General features: G+C 45.9%; 2 protein-coding genes across 8 annotated transcripts in view; one reads left to right on the top strand and one right to left on the bottom strand.

Moving 5' to 3' along the window:
- The window catches only part of LOC143926981 (uncharacterized), an 83,011-nt gene extending 69,340 nt beyond the window's left edge, over positions 1 to 13,671 (bottom strand). For both annotated transcript variants that reach the window (XR_013262181.1, XM_077450995.1), the window contains exon 1: positions 13,590 to 13,671. Coding sequence is in view for 1 of the 2 variants with exons in the window: in XM_077450995.1 (XP_077307121.1) it covers positions 13,590 to 13,647 (58 nt within the window). In the remaining variant the exon portion in view is untranslated. The remainder of the gene's footprint in view (positions 1 to 13,589) is intronic.
- Positions 13,672 to 19,578: 5,907 nt separating this feature from the next.
- CHL1 (cell adhesion molecule L1 like) overlaps positions 19,579 to 25,138 on the top strand; it is a 248,112-nt gene continuing 242,552 nt past the window's right edge. For 4 of the 6 annotated variants that reach the window (XM_077452233.1, XM_077452237.1, XM_077452235.1 and 1 more), the window contains exon 1: positions 19,579 to 19,713. The gene's annotated coding sequence lies outside the window, so the exon portion shown is untranslated. The remainder of the gene's footprint in view (positions 19,714 to 25,138) is intronic. The other 2 variants (XM_077452232.1, XM_077452228.1) reach the window with 1 other exon arrangement.

Raw genomic sequence — 25,138 nt, 5'->3', positions numbered from 1 at the left:
TGCCTATAATAATTTGTGACGCCAAGGAAGCACTGTGTGGCCTTGAGGCTAGCGGGAAGGGGCCAGTTGGTAATGGCTGAGACCTTTCCGGGATCCATGCGAAGACCCGCACTAGAAACAAAACATCCCAGAAACAGGACCTCGGAACATTCAAAGGAACATTTCTCCATCTTGGCATAGAGATTGTTCTCTCTAAGGCGCTGAAGTACGGTGCGTACATGGTTTCTGTGAGCAGGCAGATTTTCGGAAAAGATGAGAATATCATCCAGATAGATGACAACAAACTGGTACAGTAGATCCCTGAATATTTCATTGACAAAGTTCTGGAACACAGCTGGAGCATTACACAAACCAAAAGGCATAACCAAGTACTCGTAATGCCCGCCCCTAGTGTTAAATGCGGTCTTCCATTCGTCACCTTCCCGTATTCGAATGAGATTGTATGCACCTCTGAGATCCAACTTAGTGAAAATGGAAGCCCCCTTTAACCTGTCAAATAGCTCAGATATTAGAGGTAAGGGGTAACGGTTTTTAATAGTCACAGCGTTTAAACCTCTATAGTCGATGCAGGGCCTGAGGGTACCATCCTTTTTGGCAACGAAAAAGAACCCTGCTCCTGCAGGCGATGAGGATTTCCGGATGAAACCTCTCTCCAGATTCTCAGCGACATACTCAGACATGGCCTGGGTCTCTGGAATGGACAAAGGGTAGGTACGACCCCTGGGCAGGGTTGTTCCAGGGACAAGGTCAATAGCACAGTCAAAAGATCTGTGAGGAGGAAGCACCTCAGCAGACTTCTTGCAGAACACATCCCGGAAATCGCTATATGCCGCGGGAAGAACGGACAATACAGATGTGGTAGCAATGGGAAGTTTCCTCTTGGGGGTCACCTTGGGAAGACAAGACGAGAAACACGAAGGACCCCAGGCCAGGATCTGCCCAGATACCCAGTCCACATGTGGCGAGTGGAGCTGTAGCCAAGGAAGGCCCAATACAATGGGGGTAGAGGCCTTGGGTAGGATGAGGAAGGAGATCCACTCCTGGTGGAGTATCCCTACCGACATCCTAATAGGTAGTGTCTGGAAACGGATAGGGCCCCCTGGGAGCACAGTGCCATCAATTGCCGAGACTACTAGTGGAGTAGCGAGGGGAGAAAGGGTAAGCTTCATAGAAGAAGCAGTTCTCCAGTCCATAAAATTGCCGGCAGCCCCGGAGTCCAGATATGCTAGGACCGATTGGGAAGAAGTGCCTACATGGAGGAACACCGGAAGAAGGAGACGAGAAGGTGATGTTTCTGGGTCCAATACTCCACCTTCCAAATGTATTAGACCCGAGCGTTTACCGGACGGAGCGAGCAGGAGTCACGAAAATGACCCTTGCCTCCACAATAAAGACACAAGCCCAGAGTTCTGCGTCTAGCACGTTCTTCGGGGGTTAGTCTGGTCCGGCCCAGCTGCATGGGTTCCTCAGCAGACAGAGGATGCTCCACAGGGCGACGGGGAAAAAGCTCAGGCTGACTAGAACCTGGGGGGTGCTGGCGTCTTTTTTCTAAGGACCTCTCCTGGAAACGAATGTCAATCTGATTACATAAGGAAATGACATCGTCCAGACTGGCGGGGATAGCTCTTCCTGCTAATTCGTCCTTCACTCGGTCAGAGAGGCCATGTAAAAAGGTTGCGACCAGGGCCTCATTGTTCCAGCTCAATTCCGCCGTAAGGATACGGAACTGAAGTGCATAGTGGCCCACTGAACAAGATTCTTGGCGAAGGCGTAAAAGGGCACTAGCCGCAGAAGAAACCTGAGCTGGCTCCTCGAAGATGTTACGAAGGAGCTTCAAGAAGTTGGACAGGCTGGAAACCACTGGATCATTTTTCTCCCACAGGGGGGCAGCCCAGGCTAAAGCTTCACCGGAGAGGAGGGAAATGATATAGGCTACCTTTGCCCGATCGGATAGAAAGTTTTGAGGCTGGAGCTCAAAATGAATGGTGCATTGGCTGAGGAAGCCCCTGCAGGCCTTGGAGTCCCCAGAGAAACGGGACGGAGCTGGCAGTACTAATGAATGCATGGATGTGACTGGTGCTATAGGTGCAGTCGCAGACTGTACTTGAGGCTGCAGGTTCGGGGTTCCCAAGGAAGCCTGTAGCTGCTCGAAGCGAGAAGCCAGATCTTGAAGGAATCGCATCACCTGAGTCTGATTAGATTCCTGGGTCTCGAGTCTCCGCACTATGCCCTGCAATGGATCGACTGCAGGGAGCGGCACGTCAGCCGGGTCCATGGCTGATCAAACTGTCAGGTCACCTAGAGCCCAGATGACAGATGCACACCGTAGGGTTAGGGGTGCACCGCAAGGTTGTGGACCCTACGGCTGACTGCTGCAGACGGGGGACAGATCCCACTGGGGTTAGAGCGTAAGATTCCCCGGGGCGCGAAGTCTAAGAGCCAGCAGGTGTTCACCAGAGCCTCGAGTGGTGAGGATGGACTTGGCTGCAACTGGCTCCAGGTCGCGACCCCCAGGGTCCCCCGGCTCACACCCACAGTAGGCAACAGGAGGATAGGGATGGTGAGGGACAAAGCCAAGGTCGGGGCCACAAGCAGAACAGAAGAGTCGGGTACAGGCCAAAAGGTCAGGGTCACAGGCAAGCAGGGATAGTCAGAACACGCCAAAGTTGGTAACGAAAACCAGTAGCAGAGCACACGGCAGGAAACAGGAAGCTAACACACAAAGGTTGATCAGCAGGATAAGCTAGCAGTGCACAGGTTAATATAGAGTTGTCTGATAGGAGGTAGGGTGGAGCCATGCCAGAGGAAGGAAATAAAAGCAATCAGGTGAAGCTCGGCTGGTCTCTAGAAATGAACACATGCAGACAGGTAAGCAGGACAACTCTATTGCATAACCATGACAGCATCTACGTACAGATTTTAACTTCTTCTTTACATTTGCTTATAAGCACCACCCCCTCCCTCCCAATAATGTCTGGGAGGACAACAAATAGAGGCATGTTCAGTTGGCACTGTAAGGGGGGCAGCAACAAATGTGTCCACAGGCAAAGGTGGACGTGGTGGTCAGTCCTCAGGCAGGGCATCATTTCCTCTGGTTAGTGAGTTTGCCCGTGTTATAGCATGCAAAGGAGGTGGTGGACTGGCTTACTAAACCTTCCACATCCTCCTCATGCTCTTTTACGCAAGCAGAGACAAGTGTGCAGCCCCTTGCAGTTGCCAGGTGGATAAACCTTCCACCTTGTCCCCATCTATTCCTGTCATAGCCCCAACATCAGCCATTGAGTTATTTGACTGCATCCTCAGCCACTTGCTCCTTGATGATGCCCAGTCATTACTGGATTCAGATGTTGGTTCTGAGGTTGAGGATGACAGGAACATAAGCCTAAAGAGAGGGAGGAACACTGGTAGACAAATTGGCATTCACAAGACTCAGCGTATTGCCAAGTTGTCTCCAGTGGTATTGATGAAGATGGAGGAGATTGAGATGATGATGAGGATGATGAGGTCACTGATGTGACTTGGGTGCCAGATAGAGCAGAGGATGAAACTGAAGGTGAGGTGGCACAACCCCAAGGAGGCCGACATAAAGAAAGAGTAGAGGGCAACCACCCTATTCCATCATATTCTGCAGCTGCTATCTCCCCGGCCACTCCCCAAAGCTCATCTGCCTGTGCCTTTTTAAGCACATCTGCAGCAGATCGCACTGTTGCTATCTGCAAACTGTGTCTCAGGCACATCAAACGTGGCAAAAACACCAACCATTTGGGTACCACATGCTTAACAAGGCATTTAACATCCAACCACTCAGCCTGTTGGCAAGAGCATCTAAAAGGGTATAGATAAACTACAAGACTAATGGAAATGGACTTTAAAGGCACACCGGTAAGTCAACTATAAATAGTTAAATATATTTATTAATGTAAAAATTAGAATAGAAAATAATTATTACATATAAATACATATATTTAAAACACTTTATAATGTGTACCCCCCACAAACACTTTGATACCACTTAAGACTAGAAGAGGTAAATTACTACATCCAAATGGGAAAAAATAACTGTTCCAGTAGTATCCAATTATAGACGTGTGTTTAGGATGCTGTGGGTCAGGACGTGGGTCCGGAAACAACTTGTTAATTTATTCGCTCGACATGTTACACGTAAAGGACATGCTTCGACGGGAGCTTAAAGTTCATAAAGTTCAAAACGAAAATAATAAGGTAGCGTGTTGCTGATAAGCAAAAAATTGATACAGAGATGTCCCAAGGAGAGATAAGTATTAGCACAGAGGTAGAAATACACAGCCGCTCACAATTTATGCCAAAATATATTTAAAGAGCCTGGTAAGGCATTGTAGAGGCACACTGGCTGAACGTTCATGGGTGCTATTATATCACAGGTCGCTGTGAGGTGCAAAATAGCTAGTTCTCCTGTGATTAGGGCAGTGTCACCCTGTGAGAGTACATGTTCAATTCATAATCTTCTCTGAAGAGCACCTAAAAGACACACAAAAGGGGCACACAAATATCCCTTCTCCTCCTCCTCCTCCTTACCCACTTCAGTCTGCCCCGCTATACCGAATCATTACCTCTCAGCAGCCTCCACTGACAGGGATGATGGTATAGCACAGGGTGTCCCAGGTCCTAGCAGCACATCTGCCAGCAGCACAGCACCAGCTGTAGACTGTAGCCAGCAAATTTCTCTGCCCCATTTGCTGCAGCACAAAAAAAATACAGTCCCTGCCACCCACATGCCCAGCGTCTGAATGCAAATTTGTCAAAGCTGTTGGCTCTCCAACTTCTGCCTTTCAGCCTGGTGGATTCTGCCCTTTCCGTGAATTTGCACAATGTGCTGCACCATAATGGCAGGTTCCCAGTCGCTACTACTTTACACATAAGGCCGTTCCATCTCTCTACCATCATGTGGAAGGGAATGTTCTGGCATCGTTAGGTAAGGAAGTCAGCCATAAAATCCACCTTACTGCTGACACATGGTCCAGCAAGCATGGTAGGGGTAGGGACGATATATTTAGTTTACAGCACACTGGGTAACGCTGCTTGCAACTCGAAAGGATGACGGACATGGCCTTGGTGCTGCAGATTGTTGTGCCCCTACGTCTCCATACAGCTGGTGGTGATGATGCCAGACCTGTGAGCTCTAACTCCTCCTCCTCCGCCACCTCCATGCCCTTCTCTGCATAATTGTCCTATGAATATGAGGTACCCCCTAAGCATTCAAAGGGCTATTCCCAGAGTCAGGCTAAAAGCAGCCATGCAGTGCTTCAGCTGGTGTGTTTAGGGGACAGGAACCACACCGGAGCAGAGATTTTTGCAGCTCTGCAGGGACAGGCCAAGAGGTGGTTCACACCACGCCAGCTGGAGCCAGGAATAGTGGTGTCCGATAATGGCTCAAACCTCCTGTCCAACCTTAGATAGGGAAAGTTGACACGTGCCATGCCTGCACATGTCCTCAGTTTCGTGGTGCAGCGTTTCCCAAGTACGCACCGAGGGTTGCAAACTAAAGCAGGCCATAAAAGTCTGTAGCCATTTCAGGCGATCATACACAGCCAGTGCTCAGTTGGCTGAAATTCAGTGGGAAATACACCTGCCCATAAATCGCCTGATTTGTGACATGCCCACCAGGTGAAACTCAACTTTGGTAATGCTACTGCGGCTATACATTCAGCAGAGGGCCGTCAACGAGTACCTGTGCCAGTATGGCACGACAACAGGCTCAGGCCGCCTTTTTTTCCCCACGTCAATGGCTGATCATTAAGGATGCATGCACTGTATTGTAATCATTTGAGGAGGCCACAAGGATGGCGAGCAGTATCAGTGACACAATCACTGTTGTGTTCCTGCTGGAGCAGACTCTGCGTGGCATTATGGACAGGGCACTGGAGGCAGAGCAGGGATGACTTTCCAACCCCAGCACCCTTGGGAGTTGTACGTGGCTGGGAGGAGGAAGTTCCAGATGCTGTCATCCTGAGTGACCACGAGGAGTTTGCTTTGAGGCGCATGGTCACCTCATGCTTCAAAGCTTGCAAAAAGACCCAAGAATACTTGGCATAAAGGAGAAAGGTGATTACTGGTTGGCAACCCTCCTTGACCACCGTTAGAAGGGGAAGGTCTCAGAACTCATCTCGTCCCCACAGAGAGTGCTCTTGAGGATGCGTTAAAGAGGTTTTTATTGAACGTTTTTCCTGACTCCAGTAGGAAAATGTAGTTTTGAGTCTTCTGCTGGTCAAGCGAGGAGCGCTGGAGAAGGCGTCCTCCTAAGTGAGGCATTTAGGATTTATTTTAGTCCTCGTTGCCCAGGGCTGTCAGCTTCCACATCCCACTTGCCCAGTATGCTATTGAGCAGAGGCGGCTCTAGGCTTTGTGAGGCCTTAGGCAAAACTTAAACATGAGACCCCCCTCATGCCCATAATAGGACAAATAATTCAAGCGCTAAAAATTAACTGTATAAGGAGGGTACAGAGGGAGGGTAAGTGGACACAGTACAGGGGGCAGGAGGGAACAGTACAGGGGGGAGGGTAAGTGGACAAAGTACAGGGGGCAGGAGAGTACAGTGCAGGGGGGGGTAAGTGGACAAAGTACAGGGGGAAGGTAAGTGGACAAAGTACAGGGGGCAGGAGGGTAAGTGGACACAGTACAGGGGGCAGGAGGGTACAGTACAGGGGGAGGGTAAGTGGACACAGTACAGGCAGCAGGAGCGTACAGTACAGGGGGAGGGTAAGTGGATAAAGTACAGGGGGCAAGAGAGAACAGTGCAGGGGGAGGGTAAGTAGACACAGTACAGGGGCAGGAGGGTACAGTACAGGGGGATGGTAAGTGGACAAAGTACAGGGGGCAGGAGAGTACAGTGCAGGGGGAAGGTAAGTGGACACAGTACAGGGGCAGAAGGGTACAGTACAGGGGGAGGGCAAGTGGACACAGTACAGGGGGAAGGTAAGTGGACAAAGTACAGGGGGAAGGTAAGTGGACAAAGTACAGGGGGAAGGTAAGTGGACAAAGTACAGGGGGAAGGAGGGTACAGTACAGGGGGAGGGTAAATGGACACAGTACAGGGGAAGGGAAGTTGACAAAGTACAGGGGGAAGGTAAGTGGACAAAGTACAGGGGGCAGGAGGGTACAGTACAGGGGGAGGGTAAGTGGGCACAGTACAGGGGCAGGAGGGTACAGTACAGGGGTAGGGCAAGTGGACACCCTACAGGGGGCAGGAGGGTACAATACAAGGGGGAGGGTAAGGGGACACAGTAAAAGGGGCAAGAGAGTATAGTATAGAGACAGTAATGTATAATGTGGAGCTGCTCTCACAGATCCTAGCTATTCTGACAAGCTGTCACTGGGGAAAGAAAGAAAAGAACATCCATCATATAAGTGTATAATAGTAAAATGTTATATAGTGTGATAGAGATATCAAGAATAAGTAATATATGTACATTCCGAAGTGCTGGTACAATAAATAATAAGCATAAAACATACATGTCACACAAAAAAATCCAACAAAACTGTGCTGTGATAAACTTGTACAGACCCACTGCAAACTATTTGCTCGGACTTCAGTGTACAATAACCAAAACAAAGCATATACCATTTGCTTACCAAAAAAATTAGACTCCTTAAAGCGGGAGTCCGCCGGGAGTTATTTAAAGCCAGCAGCTACAAATACTGCAGCTGCTGACTTTTAAAATAATGACACTTACCCGCCAAGCGCGCCCGCGATGTCGGCACCCGAAGCCGATCTCTCGATCATCTCTCGGGTGCTGCCGCCACCATCTTGGGTTTGGGAATCATGAAGTGGAGCCTTTCGGCTATTTCCCGGTTTCCTACTGCGCATGCGTGAGTCACGCTGCGCAATAAGGATGGTCCCCGCTGTCTCTGGGATCCGTGTGTTTCCCAGCAGGCAGCGGGGGACTTTCGGAAAGGGGCGTAGATATCTGCGGAAAGGGGCATACCTTCTGCAGAATCTACGCCGGAAGTGGGTGCAGATACCTGTACTGTACAGGTACCTGCACCCCCTCCCCCCTGAAAGGTGACAATTGTGGTGCCGGAGGGGGGGGATTCCAATGAGCGGAAGGTCCACTTTAGGGTGGACCTCCGCTTTAAACGTATTAGGTCACATGCACTTGTCATCTGCTGGATATTTACAACCACTTCACTCAAAAAACAACACTGCAGGCATAGTATCTTGGTTCGGTACCAACCACAGGGAACCCCGTAAATGCAAAGAATAAAGCAACACCAGGACAAGTAAACAATTTGTTGCTTTATCCCAGTAAATTTGCTGTAAGTACATTACTTTAATAAAGCAGATAATAAATGTCCTGGTAATGCATATACAATATATTTTATTCTTTGCATACACGGAGTTGCTGTGGTTGGTACCTAACCAGGCAGAGTAGTGAAAGGACGCTCCTGGGAGAAAGTTATTAAAACTGCCTTGTCACTTTTTGAGTGAAGTGGCTGTAAATATCCCGCAGATGACAAGTGCATGTAAAGCCCCATACACACTATCAGATTGTCTGCTGATTTTTTACATCAGATTTACCAAAACCATATAATAGGAGGTCAAACCTTAGGAGTTTCAATGTGAATGCAATCAGGCAGGCCCCTGCACTACATGGTTTTGGTAAACCTGAAGGAAAAAATCAGCAGACAATCTGATAGTGTGTATGGGGCTTTACTTCAAAAATTTAAGGAATCACATTTTTTGGTAAGCAAATGGTATGTGCTTTGTTTTGGTAATGGCACACCAAAGTCTGTGCAAACAGCTTGCAGTGGATATGCACAAGATTATCACAGAACAATTGTAGCATGTGTGTGCGTCTGTATATATATATATATATATATATATATATATATATATATATATATATATATATATATATATATATTTCTTGACATCTATCACATTGCACTTTAGGAACTTTTACATGAAAGATCCAATCGGGTCCACCTGTAATTTTTTCAGGCAGACCTGATCGGACCCTCCATTCTCTTCTATGGAGCGGTGGATGTAAATTAACTTTTGTCCACTTACACCCACCTACCTTCAATCCGACCCAACAAAAACAAACTGAAGGGGGATCCATTACCCTCTGTCTGGGCTGATCAGGATGAATGTCAGTTGGGTATAAACAGACAGTCTGACTGCTCATAGAGCACTATGGGCTGTGTCTGTGTCCGCTTGGCATAAGTGGAGCAGATGCAGACCTGTTAACCTCTTGCTCTGCTCGGAGGGTAGTCAGCAGACAGACTCCCTGCTGAGCAAAGCAGAGTCTGTCCCACGTGAAAGGGGCCTCATTGATGTCTTGTTTTGTCCCATCACCTTTGCTCTGTCTGTCCCCATGTATTCTCTGTCATCATCTCTCTTATTCCCTTGCTCTGTCCTTATATCCCCTTCTCTGCCCAATCTATCCCTCCTCTATCTCTAGATGGTCCCTATTATGTACATGCAGCAGGCTGTGTAATCAGACATGATACAGCACCTTACCTCTACCCTCCTCTTAGGATCCATGCCATTCCTTCCTCCTACTGTGTCTGCTGGCCCCTCCTGGTCTCACTCGGCCCCTCCCCCCTCCTCTCACTTACTTCCAGTTCACCAACGAGTATGCTGGAATGGAGGCGGTTCTGGTACCGCCCACGTGGGAGGAGATTCTCTTGGATAGAAGCAGCAACTGATCGATGTGCTGAAATGAAAGGCCATCATCTGCCTTTCATGTGGGAGGAGGAGGGGCCGCGGAAGCTCATGAAAGTTAGTGTGGAGGCTGAAGCTCGCAGTGCCCGGAGCAGCGCTGCATGTTACCGGTCTGATGTCTGCTTTGTTGAGCAGGGTGGTGCCATAAGCACTTGAAGGACCATCAGCTTCAGTCCCCCCCCCCCTCCTGCCCCCCTAAGGTGGCCTTATACTAATGCCAGCGGCCAGCCCTGCTGAGTGGCTCTCTGTGATCCGGAGCTGTCAGCCTCAGAGGCGGCTCTCTAATTAGACAGATCAGGTGGCCGCGAGGCCCCTCCCAGTGCGGGGCCTAAGGCGACCGCCTAATATGCCTAATTAGAAAGCCGCCTCTGCTATTGAGTTATTGGGCTGCCCTGCATCCAGCGTGCTTTTAGAACGCGCATTCAATGCTGCAGTAGGTTTTGTTACTGATCATAGAATGCGTCTGTCCACAGACTCAGTAGGCAGTTTGACCGTAAGTCTTTTTGGGATGTGGAATCTCTGCAGGACTTTGAGGCTGCCTAGCTTTGATGGTGTTCAATTATTTCATCTGGAAGAATGTTTTTAGTATAGGTTTCATGGGCACAATTAACACCCAAAGACCAATTTTTCAGCACCTGTTTGACAGGTGCGTATCATTGCAGTTTTTTACAGCAAGGCCAATTCTTGCTTTCATCAAGAGTACCTCTATAGTGTTACAATGGGAAGGCGCCACCAACACCCAAAGACCAATTTTTCTGAACCTGTTTGACAGGTACATATCAATGCAATTTTTTACAGCAAGGCCAATTCTTGCTTTCATCAAGAGTACCTCTATAGGGTTATGGTAGGAAGGCGCCACCAACACCCAAAGACCAATTCTTATGCACCCGTTACTTCTATCCAAAGTCAAAGTGACACCAGAATGTATCCAAAAAATCTCTAATCTTGTTCCCAGTGCACTACATTGTGGCCACATCATACATACTGGCTCCCCATTGTTTTATTTATTTTTTGGCTTTATAAATGCAATTATTGCTGCAGCAGATTCTAGACATGGTACAAATCTTCCCTATTACAAGTAGACCAAGGAGAGAAATATTTTTCATTTTTATGCTTTCACTTTAAAAATCAAAACATCACTGCTCATTTAAAGATGAAATTTTTCACAAACTTTTTTTTTTATTGATACATGTCCCCCAGGGCAAGACCCAGACCCCTATAACCATTGTATGCCCAATTACTTGCATATAAGCCTTCAAAATGTGCACTTTTGATTTTTGACGTTCGGGTCCCATTGACTTTAATGGGGTTCGTTATTCGGGTCTGAACTTTTGTGGTGTTTGAAAGTTCTAGTGCAAACTGAACATTGGTCCGTTCAGCCCATCCCTATCAGACGCACCCTGACAATGACTAGACTATTCTAGACAACACCAAATCAAGTGAAATTGTGGTTCTGGTAACATAAAACAGCTTGAACAAGAATAAAGCAATACAGTAAAAGAGGGAAATAATGCAATAACCCCCTAACACTATACAGAGACCTTCTAAACTTTGTAGAGCAGCATTGGGGCCCTTATAGTGGTGCACACTTGGTGGGGCTTGATGGTCCTCACTGGCTTAGAGTCAGGGAGACAGATGGAGCAGAAGGAACTAGAGGGATTAACTCAAAAGGAACTCAAGTCAATCACAGAGTTACAACACATTCAGGATGGGAGGAGTGTGATTATCAATGCTGCAGTATTGCATCTGAGGATGTAGTCTTGGGGTGTAAAGCAATAGCCCTTGAGAATGGTCTGGGTAGACTGGGTGACTGTCAAAGAGACAATTAGGTAAGGAAATTATTAACTGAAGTGTCAGTGTCTGCTGCACAGTGTAAGGAACGGTTAACAACCCTCTCACCAATCTCCTGCATTTTAACGGTAGGTCCCGGTGGTGGAGGGGCTCCTCATGTACTAAAGTGATGACTATGACTCTGTAACTGGGCAGACTTGTGACCCAACTCTGGGTACTGGGTACTCTATGACACTGGGAATGGACCTTTACTCTGCTCTGTATCCCCAACATAGCTGAGAGCCTGAGACTAGAAAGGGGTTATTGTTTAGGGTGGAGAGGCGGGGTGGGGGGTTATTTTTTAGGGTGGAGAGGCGAGTTATTGTTTCCCTCAGCTAACGTGACAGATGCCTCGAGCGGCACTTTTGTTGCCATCTCACCACTTCATATTTAGCTCATATGTAAGTACTCTACGGGGAGAAACGCTCTCCTCCCTTTGGTTAGTATTCATTTCTGTCAGGCACCCTGGCTAGATTGTTTTATACAATATTATTTTATATTTTATATATTTGTGTTTTTTCAAAATATTTAATGCATTTGCCCCCGAAGAGTGGATTAAATCCGAGAAAAGCGTAGGGTTTATTTGATGCATCTCATCTTCATTAAAACCAGTTTTATATATACAGATTTTATCTTTATACTGTTTCTGAGGTGGTCCATGTCAGCTAGGATGGCTGTACTATATTTACCCTACAATGTATTATCTTGATGCAGTAGTCATATATTTATTATACAATGTATCATTTATTGTTGTTGCCAGTTTTTTACATACAATGTTTGTTACATGTTGTCATTATGGACACAAACCCATGAATGGATTTTTCTAACATAGTATGTAATCATTATTTAGCAATAAACATTGAGGGTTATTTACTAAAGGCAAATCCACTTTGCACTGCAAGTGCACTTGAAAGTAAAGTCGCTGTAGATCTGAGGGGGAATATGCAGGGAAAATAAAAAAACAGCATTTTAGCTTGCACGTGATTGAATGATAAAATCAGCAGAGCTTCCACTTATTTCATATCTACCCCTTAGATTCAAAGTGACTGCACTTCCAAGCGCACTTTCAGTGCAGATTTAAGTGCACTTGCAGTGCAAAGTGGATTTACCTTTCGTAAATAACCCCCATTGTGTTTTTATATTGACTGCATTGTCGCACATACAAAGGCCCATTTTATTTCTTACTTGTTTTTACCTGGTTGATGTTTTGGGGGGTGAGGCAGGAGGGGAGTTATTGTTTAGGGTGGGGAGGGGAGAGGGGGGTATTGTTTTAGGGTGGAGAGGTGGGGGAGGGAGGGGGTATTTTTTAGGGTGCGGAGGAGAGAGGGGGGTTATTGTTTAGGGTGGAGAGGTGGGGAGGGGGTTATTGTTTAGGGTGGGGAGGCGAGAGGGGGGTTATTGTTTGTTTTAGGGTGGAGAGGTGGGGAGGGAGGGGTTATTGTTTGGGGTGCGGAGGAGAGAGGGGGTTATTATTTAGGGTGGTGAAGCGGTGAGGGGGGGCTATTGTTTAGGGTGGGGAGTTTATTGTTTAGGGTGGAGAGGTGGGGAGGTGGGTTATTGTTTAGGGTTGAGAGGTGGGGGGGGTTATTGTTTAGTGTGGAGAGGCAGGAGGGGGTTATTATTTAGGGTGGAGAGGTGAGAGGGGAGTTATTGTTTAGTGTGGAGAGGCAGGAGGGGGGCTATTGTTTAAGGTGAAGAGGTGGGGAGGGGGGCTATTGTTTAAGGTGAAGAGGTGGGGAGGGGGGCTATTGTTTAAGGTGAAGAGGTGGGGAGGGGGGCTATTGTTTAGGGTGGAGAGAGGGGTAATTGTTTAGGGTGGAAAGATGGGAGGGGGTTATTGTTTAGGGTGGAGAGGCAGGGGAGTTATGGTTTAGGGTGGAGAGGCAGAGTGGGAAATGCAGGAAGACGGAGGCATTTGGGAATCCCACAGCTGCTAATCACTGTCCCGCACTACAACACCCAACAGACCCGCCATTCCCCCTCCAAGAAGTTCTGCAGCAGCTGAGACACTTATCAGAAAGTTATCTGAGGTGGGGGGAAGGGACACAGTACTCACCAGGCTGAGCAGTCACCAGGCAGCTGCCCACAAAGGAGCGCGGGGAAGAGAAGCACATCGCTGGAAAGACACAACAAACAGAGCTAAGAGGAAGGGGTGTGGCCAGCACAAGAGGGGGCATGGAAAACTTACCCGACCATGCCACAGCTGCAGCACAGCACTTGTCAAGTATCATCCATGGGTGCCATGTCTGTTGGAGCAGTCCCCCCCCCCCCTTCAGGGGCCGTGTGCAGTGAACACCCTGCACCCATAGATGATACGCCACTGGCCAGTAGTGAGATGAAATGTCCAAAAGAACTGACCCGTTTCAAGGGGTGTCCCCTTTTCCTCAGAGCTCCACTTTGGCCGGCCATAAACAGATTGTAACTCATCTGGTTCAGCCGAGTTTCAAACCGTTAATGGGCAGGCTGAATGTACCATGTTGATCGATCTATCAACTGTGGTACAACCAGCCTGCCAAATTCTCTAGCAATTATTGCTAGTGGCTGCTATGCAGAGCCCGCCAGGAAATCGGCGCAGCGCTGTGCTAATCACAAGGCAGTGAGACATTGCCCCAATGCGCGGCTGCAGAGATCGAGAAATGTCTCACTGCCTGTGATTAGCGCCGACTTTCTGGCGGGCTCTGTACGTGGAGTATGCGAACACGCCTGAGCTCATCCTTACTACAGTATTTGTAGCTGCTGACCTTCAATTGGATTTATTGATTGATATTCAGTTCAATCAGTTTAGCTGCATTGAATGGTCCATGTAATGATTACATTGATATGTTTGTGGCCACCATAAGGCTAGATTCACTTGAGCAATAAAGGACATACAGCCGATTCTTGCAGCTCGGATCACAGATGTATGCAAACAGATGAGCTCAGGCAGCCTGTACAAAGCAATGACAGGCTATTAGGAGCCACGGCTATTCACATGTGTCTACGTGTCTACGTTTCTAGGAATCACCTGTGGTTAAGGATGGGTGAGTGATTTTTCTGCGTCTCGGGTTAGACATCTGCCCCTAACGGCAGGTAACCACTGGAATTATGTCAAGCAATGACCGCTGCCAGAAATTAATGAGAAGAAGCTCCTTCTCTATTTAGACAAGTAAATACACATACTGTATCGCAGTGGTTCTCAACCTCGGTTCTCAAGTACTGGCCATGTTTTGGGAATTTCTCTTAGATAAAATAGCTGTCCAAAATGCCAAGTTCATTGACTCTGATTTAACCACTTCCCGCCCAAGGCCGTCATATGACGTCCTGGACTTTCAGTGGGAATATCTGAATGATGCCAGCAGCCACAGGCATCATTCAGATATCCTTGATTTCAGCCAGCGATTCTGTGCACCATAAGAAAGATCATAGTGGCAGTTCTGCTGCTTGATCGTTCTTACAGGCGATGGGAGGGAACATCCCCCCTCCTGCCGCCATCCGGTGCTTCTCCAGGCTCTCCTGTGCCATCGGGGACCCGGAGAAAGAATCGTTTGGCGCCGGATGATGACGATAGAGATTTCCAGAGACTAGATGGTCACCAGTAATCTCTATGACCGTCGGAGGACCGACGTTATGATATCACGCCTGGGTTCCCGAAAGTAAACAAAGCTGCGATCGCGGCTGTCAGCATGGGATCGGTGAAATTTTTCTCACAATCTCATGCTTTCCAGCCTGGAGGAGAGATGTGGGGTCTTATTGACCCCACATCTCTCCATAAAGAGGACCTGTCATGAACGATTCCTATTACAAGAGATGTTTACATTCCTTGTAATAGGAATAAAAGTGATTAAAAAAAAAGTTGTAAAAATAAAGTAAAAAAAATAAATAAAAAAGTAAAAGAAAAAAAAAGAAAAAAATGTGTTTTTAAAAAGCCCCTGTCCCCGGTAGCTCGCGCGTGAGGTATCGCCACGTGCATTAGAGCGCAAGCAACAATTCTAGCTCTAGACCTCTGTAACTCTCAATATGTAACCTGTAAAAAAATTTAAAGCGTCGCCTATGCAGATTTTTAAGTACTGAAGTTTGACGTCATTCTATGAGTGTGCACAATTTTAAAGCGTGACATGTTAGGTATCTATTTGCTCGGCGTAACATCATCTTTCACATTATACAAAAGAAATTGAGCTAACTTTACTATTTGTTATTTTTTAAATCATGAAACATTTTTTTTTCCCAAAAAAATGCGTTTGAAAAATTGTTGCACAAATACTGTGCCAGATAAAAAGTTGCAAGTGGGTATCTGCTAAAAAATATATATAATGTTTGGGGGTTCTGAGTAATTTTCTAGCAAACAAATTATGATTTTTACGTGCAGGAGAGGAGTGTTAGAATAGGCCCGGTACTGAAGTGGTTAAAGCACCTGTGCAACATAAAGTAAAGCTTACAAACATGGCCTGTTGGGGGTACTTGAGGACTGCAGTTGAGAACCACTGCGGTATAAAACTGCAGCCAAAGTAGATGAAGTGCTTTGTAAGAGGTCAGAATATGTTTTTATTAAAATTTTCTATTGTAGACTGTAGCTCCCCTTTAATTGCCTGTCTGAACGTAGCCTAAAGCTGGTCATACACTAGTAGAATTGAATTTGAAAATATTTGTTTACGGAAAGTACGTTTGATTACCTAATGTGTAATGGGGTCAAATTGCTGGTCATTTTCGATCAAAGATACAAAAAAATTTGAGAAGGTGCATGGAAGGGTTTTCTTGAACAAACAAAATTCTCAGGTTAGGTTCACACTAGCCTGCATGGCAGAACACATTTTAATATGCAGGCTAGCCTTGTGTTGACTCTTTGCAGCCTTATTTAAAGTTTCACATAGAAACACTTTATTCATGTCACCGCACAGCAGCGCAGTACATTGTGCGGCTCTGCAGTGATATACGGGGCCATCCAGTTTGGTTTGGAACACGACACATAGAAAACAATGGCTTTTTATGTGACCTACCTCTGTGTTTATCCAGTACAGTCCACTAAAACGCAGGTCACCGGATGTACTGTGACTGCAGTTTTCGTTTAAAAAAAGAAAAAAAAAGTTGTACATATTTTAACCACTTCAATACCGGGCACTTTCACCAACTTCCTTCCCAGGCCAATTTTCAGCTTTCAGCACCCTCACAATTTCAATGAGAATTGCGCGGTCATGCAACACTGTGCCCAAATTAAATTTTTATCATTTTGTTCACACAAATAGAGCTTTATTTTGGTGGTATTTACTCACTACTCAGTTTTTCATTTTTTGCGATATAAGCGAAAAAAATTGTGAAAAAACAAAACTATTTTCTACTTTCTAATAAAAGAAATCCAATAAAATCTAAATTTGTCATAAATATAAGCCAAAATGTATTCTGCTACATGTCTTTGGTAAAAAAATACTGATAAGTGTATAATAAGTGGTTTGTGTGATCACGGACAGATGTACGCAGATGATCATGTACAGATGTGCGCAGATGATCATTGGGACATATGATTTTACTGGGACATATGGGGGGGACAGGTGTTTTTACTGTGTGGGGACATGTGTGGGGTGACACTGTTGTGGGGATACTATTTTGGGAACATTGTGTGGGGACACTGGGACATTGTGTGGGGACGTGTAAAAAACAGCTCATACTCACTGATCATCACTGGCTGGCTGCAGCAATCCGCTCTCCTCTCCTCACTGACAACTCACTGCACGTTTAGGACAGTGGTGGCTGGTACTCCATTTGGGGGGGGGGGGGGGCAGCAAACAAACCACTTGACACCCCCCAGTCAGTCGGTTGCACAACCCCCCGTCAGCCCACCAGCCCCGAACTTACCAAATCTAGGTCGCGGATGGTGCTTCCTCTTCAGTGGCTTCACCCTGCGTCTCCTTCCCCCTGCATTGGATCCACTTCCTGATTGGCCCAGGAGGAGAATCAGGAAGACAAAAGCGAATATTAATTCGCTATTGTCACACAACTGGGTGGGCTGTGCCCCGGCTCTGGTTCTAATCATGTGCTTTTAAAAAAATAAAATCCCATTGGAATCCATGTGTCCAGTGCCCTGCATGTAGATTAGGGGCCGGGCACGTGGATTAGGGGGGCGGCACCCCTTATGGATGGGTCACCACTGGTTTAGGAGATGTTTACACTACTTATAGGTACGCCTTATTATAGGCTTAGGTAAAATGTAGTGATGGAAGTTTACGTCCTCTTTAATATGTCTGGGATTCCATTCAAATAGCAGGTCTGGCCTTTCAAACAAAATTAGTTGACTAGAAAGATTGTTCATGTACTGATAAACAATTTTTCTATGAACGTTCAAACAAAAAGCAAATTGTGTATGGAAAGCTTAAGAAATGCGAGACATATGCCGTGCCTGTTCAATGAAAATAAGGTTGAATAAAATCAAAAAAATTCAGAAAAACTGATTTGTGAATTTAGCCCCACAGTCTGTCACTACTGTTCTAGTTTTTTTGCTTCTAAATCGAACATATTGCACTTCACCTGAATGTATAAATGGCACTACCCTGTTCTAGCTCCCTATCCTTTCTAGAGGTTTCCTTACCTGCTATAAACACGCTAACCTGCTGCTTCTGGCGCTCGCTACTACAGTCCTTTAGCTCTTTTTAACTCTTTCCTCCACTGTGCCTTTTTTTTACTCCTTCACCTGACTAGGACCTGGTTCACACCTAAGCATATTTTAGTGCATTTTCAGTTTTGCAGAAACACACTACAGAGAGGCACGGAATTAAGCCAGAGGCTGGGTGGAGGGCCGGACATGACAAAGGCTGAGGGAAGAGCGTAAGGGGTTAATGTGAGGAGGAGAGGTAAGGAGGTGGAGTGTAGAGAAGAAGAATGGACGGGGGCGGAGCATTATAAAAAGGAAGGGGAGGAGCGTACAGGGCAGCGTGACTCAGTGTGGAAGAGAGTTGCCCACCCACCTGTCCCATAATAAAAAAATAAAAATAAAAATAAGTGATGAGGTGTCATTGGTGTTTGTGGTCGTTCTGTTGTTTGTGTTTTTGTTTTTCTTGCAGGTTCGGTGATGAGGGTCATCATAGCAGCTGTAGCGGCGGTGTCTTTTGGTCTTTGATGGGGCAAAAGGAAACAGATGATGGAAATGTGGGGGGGAGCTCATAGGGATATGGGCCCTCCCCTTTTGGTGTATCCCAGCAGAAGGGTAGGCTGGATACGGGATTTGGTGGCATTGCGGGAAGGTGGTTGTCTCCAGGCTTATAAACGGCCGGAGGCCTGGTATGGTAAAAGGTGGTCCCGCAGTGTAATGGTGAAAAAGGTTATGTTTAAAAAGGTGGAACGTGGTACCGTCAAAGACCAACTGACTGGGAGTTCTTTAAAATTGCCGTTACCAAAAAGTTGTTATATATATATATATATATATATATATATATATATATATATATATATATTTATTTAATAAAGTTATTTAAGTTATTGGTTTGAAGAGTGTTAATAAAAGGCTGCTATGGCCATTTATACTCCAAAACTCCTGTGTGGCATGTTTATTGGGTTGAAGGGTTAAAATGTATAGAATAACGGTATTAGGATTTATATAAAAGTAAAAGAAGGGTAATTACCAGGGTTAGAAAGTACGGAGAGGTATGTCCCTAATGCATTGGTCAAGTCTATTTAACATGGTTTCACATCTGTGTACTTTATGCGAAGAGCTAGGGACTTTTTTCTGGTTTTTGTTTCCATAGACTTCAATGGATCAAAAATGTGTATTGAAAAACGCAAAATGAACCTGGAATATGCAAACTGCAACCTGCATAGGTGTGAATCAGGCTTTACACTTGTGCTCTCCTGTGGCCCCTCTGACTTCCTAAACTATCTCTTGCAATATTTGAGAAGCCATGCTGCCAGTACTCTGATGAATGGGATTTTTTTTGTCTTCCTCCCACCCCACCCCTGTCTGTTTGTAGAGGCTGCTGATGGGGGTCTCCCTCACTCCACATAGTCGCAGTGTTGCAGCAGTTGCTATGACTCCTGTCTGTGCATGGAGACATTTGGATTCTGGTCACGATCTTCTCCGCTGCTTTGTGTAAAGTCTGATTTAGTAAGAAGGATGGTGGGAGGATCAGGGTGGGATGAGGTTGCACCTCACTTTGGGGGAGACCCGGGCTGCCAGCATCAGATCCATGAGATGAGCCAGGCATAGCAAATCCAGGGAGGTGAGTAAATGATACTGCAAGGTGCAGGGACCACTGAAGCCTTCACTTCTCATTTGATGGGATCACTGAAAATTGCATGGTGTCAAAGAGTTTTGTGTGTGAATGGCTGTCATCCTGTAATTATCCCTAATGAGATTAATGTAGAATAATAAAGGAAGGCAAATAGAATTCAGGGAATTAATTGGTTGATTGGACAGCTCTTTAAAATGTGGACATCTAACTTATTGCAGAGCTTGCTGAGCTACAAGTGGTCTGATTCTCCGGGGACCAGATATTTAAATTCCAGAGACAGTTCCAGGTTCTGAGTTTTTGTCCCTAGAAACGTACTGGTCATTTCTAAAATAGACTGATTTTTTTGGACATTAGATTTAGTTCTTTCTGTTCTTATTTTTATGTCTTTACTGTATTGATTGGATTGTATTGATTCATGTGAAATCTTGAAAATGACTTGTATTCCGTCCAGTCTAGCATAGTAGTTGTTAAAATTGTGTTTACAGTACACCTTGTAGTATTGTACGTGATGAGCCTCAATAAAATACCAGATAAGCTGGGCTGAAGATATATAGAAGATAGCTCTCATTTAACATAGGATGCTTTCTAAATCGCATCTTACCAGTTTAGCACTACTGAAAAGTTTTAGTAGCATTTACATAATGAATCACTTGACTCATTTCTTTACTTTGTATGATTTGTGTGACAGAGCGAAGGAGATTTGTAATAGACAACACTTGCATGGGGTCTGCCACTAGAATGAGATGGCATCCAAAGGCTCCTCCAATATCACATTAGTTGAGCTGATGTGTTACATTGTAAGGTGGGGGCTTAAAGGGTCAGTCCATCCTAAAGTGATATTTTGGTTGTAGGTGTAATGGAGTGAGCTGAATCACCTGCAGGCTTTCTTGATCTTTTGGGGACTCCAGCACATATTTCACTGCTCTATAGTTCGGATCTTTTTCCACCAACCTTCGGGGTTGCTTACTCACTCCTCTTGCTGTATTCTCAAAACATAAAATGAATGATAAATATAACAGAGGTAGTGAGATCCCTTCTACAATGGACACAGCAGGTTCAGGAAGTAGGGCACAACGATTTACCATCAAAACCCTAATGGTCATCATAAATGTAGTAATCTGATGAAACGTTTTTATTTATTTTTGTCATAAAATCAGACAATATGATTGAATCTATGTATTATTGAAAAGGCATATACTATGTCATTGATCAGTCTGGAGTAAAAACATATTATCTCATTTAAATTATTCTAATCAGTCTGGATGGAAAAAAAATTTGTAGAAAAATACTGTAGACCAATATGATTGTTAACTGTATGGCACTTCGAAAGATCTTGTTGTCTTCTGTTCATATTTTTCTCCAGGACAGTAAATCAATTGGCAATATGTAAGCTCATTCTGTGTATGGCCACCACAAGGGATATAAGGTAGTTTACAGTAATGTTTCTCAATCTGGATGCAGTGGGACCAAGGGATCCTGTCTAGATTCCCCCAGGGTTGCCTCGAGCATGGGACCCAGTTTGCGCTGAATCAGTGTCATGAGTTGTCATGGTGTAGGTGGATTGACCCCCAGCACCAAAACAACCAATGACACTCTAGGGTCAGGATTCAAATGGTCATTTGTCACTATGAAGATGGCGGTCAGCTCTATGCTCCATTGCAACACATGACTCTGATCCTGGCAGGTGGCATACAGGACTAGCGCCAGCATTCAGGTGAAACCAGAAGTCCACTTCCTGCAATCCACCTCCACCTCCTTCAAGGCCGTGCAAGGTTTTTTGTCCTCTTAGGCGAAAGTGCATTTTGCCAACCACCTTTCCCTGTCCATCCAGCACCCCCTCCATACACTATCCTCCCACCACACTCACTATTGTGACAGGAGTTCATTGTAACAGGAGAAAGGTATCTAGGCAGTGTGACAAGAGGGGGCAGTGGGACAAGAGAGGGGCAGTGTGACAGGTGGAAGAAGTGTGACAGGTGGGGGGCAGTGGGACAAGGTGGTGCAGTGGGACAAGTAGGGGCAGTGTGGCAAGTGGGGGTGTCACTCTGATCACGCACATTGGGGATGACCAATCTTTCCAGGTGGGGGCAGTGTGACAGGTGACAGATGGGCGGCAGTATGACAGGAGGGGCTGTGTGACAGGTTGAGGAGGCGGGGTGAAAGGAGAGGGGCAGGGGGGCAGCAAGACAGGATAAGGGCAGGGTCACAGGAGGGGGCAGCAGGGCAGGAGAGGGGGCAATGTTACTTTTGACACATGTCACAGGTGGTGGGCAGGGTGGCAAGAGCATGACATGACATGGCAGCATGACAGGAAGGGGGCAGCATCACAGGAGGGGCAGCAGGACAGGAGATGTGCAGTGGGACTGGAGGGGGACAGCATCACAGGAGGGGGGCAGGGGGATAGGAGGGGGCAGTGTCACAGGAAAGGGGCAGAGGGACAGGAGGAGGGCATCAAAACAGAAGGGGCAGCAGGACAGGGGGGATGCAGCTTCACAGGAAGGGGGCAGCATCACAGGAGGGGGGTAGTGTCACAGGAGGGTGGCAGCATCAAAGGAAGGGAGCTGTAGGACAGGAGGGGGGCAGTGGGACAGGAGAGGAGCAGTGTCACAGGAGGGGGGCAGCAGGACAGGAGGGGACAGCATCACAGGAGGGGGACAGTGCCCCAGGAGAGGATCAGTGTCACAGGAGGGGGGCAGCATCACAGGAGAGGTGTAGTGTCACTCACACAAACCTTGGGAAGTACCAGTCTTCCCAGATCTCACCTGTCCTGCAGTAGCTCCTGGAGTAGAATATCTGGTGCCAGGAGTGGTAGCTGTATCCCAAGCAGGCAGAAGATCTCCTTCACCGTGACTTCCTCCTCTCTTCTTCTACCTTTTTCCTTCATGGACCCTCTGCCTGCACCCCTTGTGACATGACAAAATGTGGAAAATGTCAAGGGGTATGAATACTTTTTCAAGGTACTGTATGATATACAACAGTTCAACCAGTTGTAGACACTGGGCATGCTAGACACTCCAAGAAAACTCATCAGAAGTGCATAGAACGTAGAGCCCCACTGCTGTTTTGCACTTGTATGTAATTCCTAGCTGTCAAAATGGAGATTTCTGTGTAAATACAGCATAAATAATGGACCGTCTGACATAGTGTTTATTCTGATGCTCTTAGATCCCACCCTGTACAGAGACTTTCTTGCTTTGGGACAGCAAATTATGCACCAGCAGAGTGAGAAGGATCACAATTGCAGGTTAACCAAGCAGTTAACCTTTTACACATATCACGTATTTTAACAGATGACACACATTGTTCCCAGCATCGAATGTTGCAGTTCTGACTTTTAGGTCAGGTTCACATATGCTGCGTCTGTGGCTCAAAGCAGGGGGTCTGGTGCGTCCCTGTTCTCCGTTTCAGGGGCGAATCAGACCTGAATTTTTGCCTGAATTCGGACTTGAAACAGAGCCAAAGATTCACAGGATCCTTTTCCAGTGGGGACCACGGCCTCCGTTCAGGTGTGTGAACCGACTCCATTGAGAGCCGGTCAGGCTGTACTGTCATGCGAATTGGATGTGGAAAATATCCACATCCAATTTGCATAAGTATGAACCCAGCCTAAAGAATTGTCTGTGGCACTCACTGCCATGCCCAGACAGGGACATAACAGAGTTTTGAAAGACAGTAGCACCTACTAGAGGTAGAAATTCCTTAATCTCTAATTGGTGGATTCAGAGATTCAGCTAAAAAAAAATTTAAATATAATTTTATTAAAAGACAAAAAAAAGGTGCAAGATAGAAAAAAATGTAAAAGAAGAAAAGATAGGCAATAAAATAGACAATAAGCAACAATAAAATATCTGTGATTAAAAGTAAAAATAACTTAGTAAAATCCACCTGGTCCAATTCACTTGCAGAGTAAGTCCACTCGGTTTATCAGAGTCACCAGGTCTCATAAATGTTTTGATGGTGAATGGCAGCCAAATGCAGTGGCAAATGCAGCCATTAGTATATTGTTAGTATTGTTATTCTTTAGCAGACATATCCTATTGCCAGCTATTGGAAATACATAGTTTCCATCTGACAAGGTTTCACAATTCAACAAACAAAATATGAATTAAGGAAATGAAATTGATTGAATTGATGATTTGTTAGACACCAAATATGATATGGGTATTACACATGTCTCTCTTAGGAGGATGGATGTGTCCCATCTTTCTTCTGGACCTTGAAAGATAGGCCTATTTAGTGTCTAACTGCCTGACATCTTCCCATACAGCAGGGTAACCTCTTTTTGAAAAAGTGACTCTATCAGAGTTATGCCCTGTACACACGGTCGTACATTCCAACCACAAAATCTGTCAGATTTTTTCAGACGGATTTTGTCCGAAACTTGTGTTGTATACACAGGGTCGGACTAAGTTGTCGGAAAATCTGATCTTTCGGAATGTGGTGATGTTCATAGAGGATATTAGCCAATAGCTTTGGGCTCGTAATTTGATCTGAGCATGTGTGGCACTTTCTCCATCAGAATTCTCTACAAACTATCGGAAAAAGTCAGATCAGATTTTTTTGTCTGAATTTTAGATCCTGCTCTCTGACGGAAAAAGTCCGATAGAGCCCACACACGATCGGATTTTCCAACAATATAATCCGATCTGACCTTTTCCGTCTGAATTTCCGACCGTGTGTACAGGGCATAAAAGTTTTGTTAATTTAAAAAACCCAGAATATTCTATGGCCTGGATTTTTACCATAAGGCTGCATTGGCTGCCTACCACAGACATGAGATTGGAATCTGGCCGTTCCTGTTACCAACTTGTACATTTTGGGTAAAATAATGGTCGCATTGCTTTCAGTACAACCTCCCCTTCACTGCACACAGTTTGGTGTTTTCCTTAGACCTCATTATCTTCACATTTACAAAAACTGTTCAGAAGCAAGGGAGAGATGCAAACTTTTGTATTTACTCTGTTTCATTTGTACTCGGAGTCAATCTGTGAATAGTAAAAGAAAGGAACAAAGAGCAACAGAGAACATAGGCCTGAAGTGTTCCGGGGTCACATGGCCAGTATGCCTAAAAGAGGGCATACCCAAGTATGAAATCAAAAGAAAAGGGAATGGGTGGGACACGAGAGCCTGTGACCACGAGGGGAGGAGGCAAAGGAGGGCAGGCTTTATGCAGCCTGACTCCTCCTATCAAATACAGGCTGACCTGTGGTCAGCATTACACTTGTACTGGGAGTCAATCTGTGGATGGTAAAGGAAAGGAACAAAGAGCAACAGAGAACTTAGACCTGAAGTGTGCCGGGGTCACGTGGTCAGTATGCCTAAAAGGGGGCAAAAATAAACACAGTAGGATGAAAGCTAACAACCAGATTTATTACACACTGAATTAACGTATGACCTGTCAAATTTGACAAAT

The sequence above is a fragment of the Lithobates pipiens genome, unplaced genomic scaffold (genome assembly GCF_037356315.1).
Source record: "Lithobates pipiens isolate NorthernLeopardFrog02 unplaced genomic scaffold, aLitPip1_a1.2 Scaffold_23, whole genome shotgun sequence".
Classification (NCBI taxonomy): Eukaryota; Metazoa; Chordata; class Amphibia; order Anura; family Ranidae; genus Lithobates; species Lithobates pipiens.
Note: the sequence above shows the minus strand (reverse complement) of the source record. Positions and strands in the feature narration are given on the sequence as shown.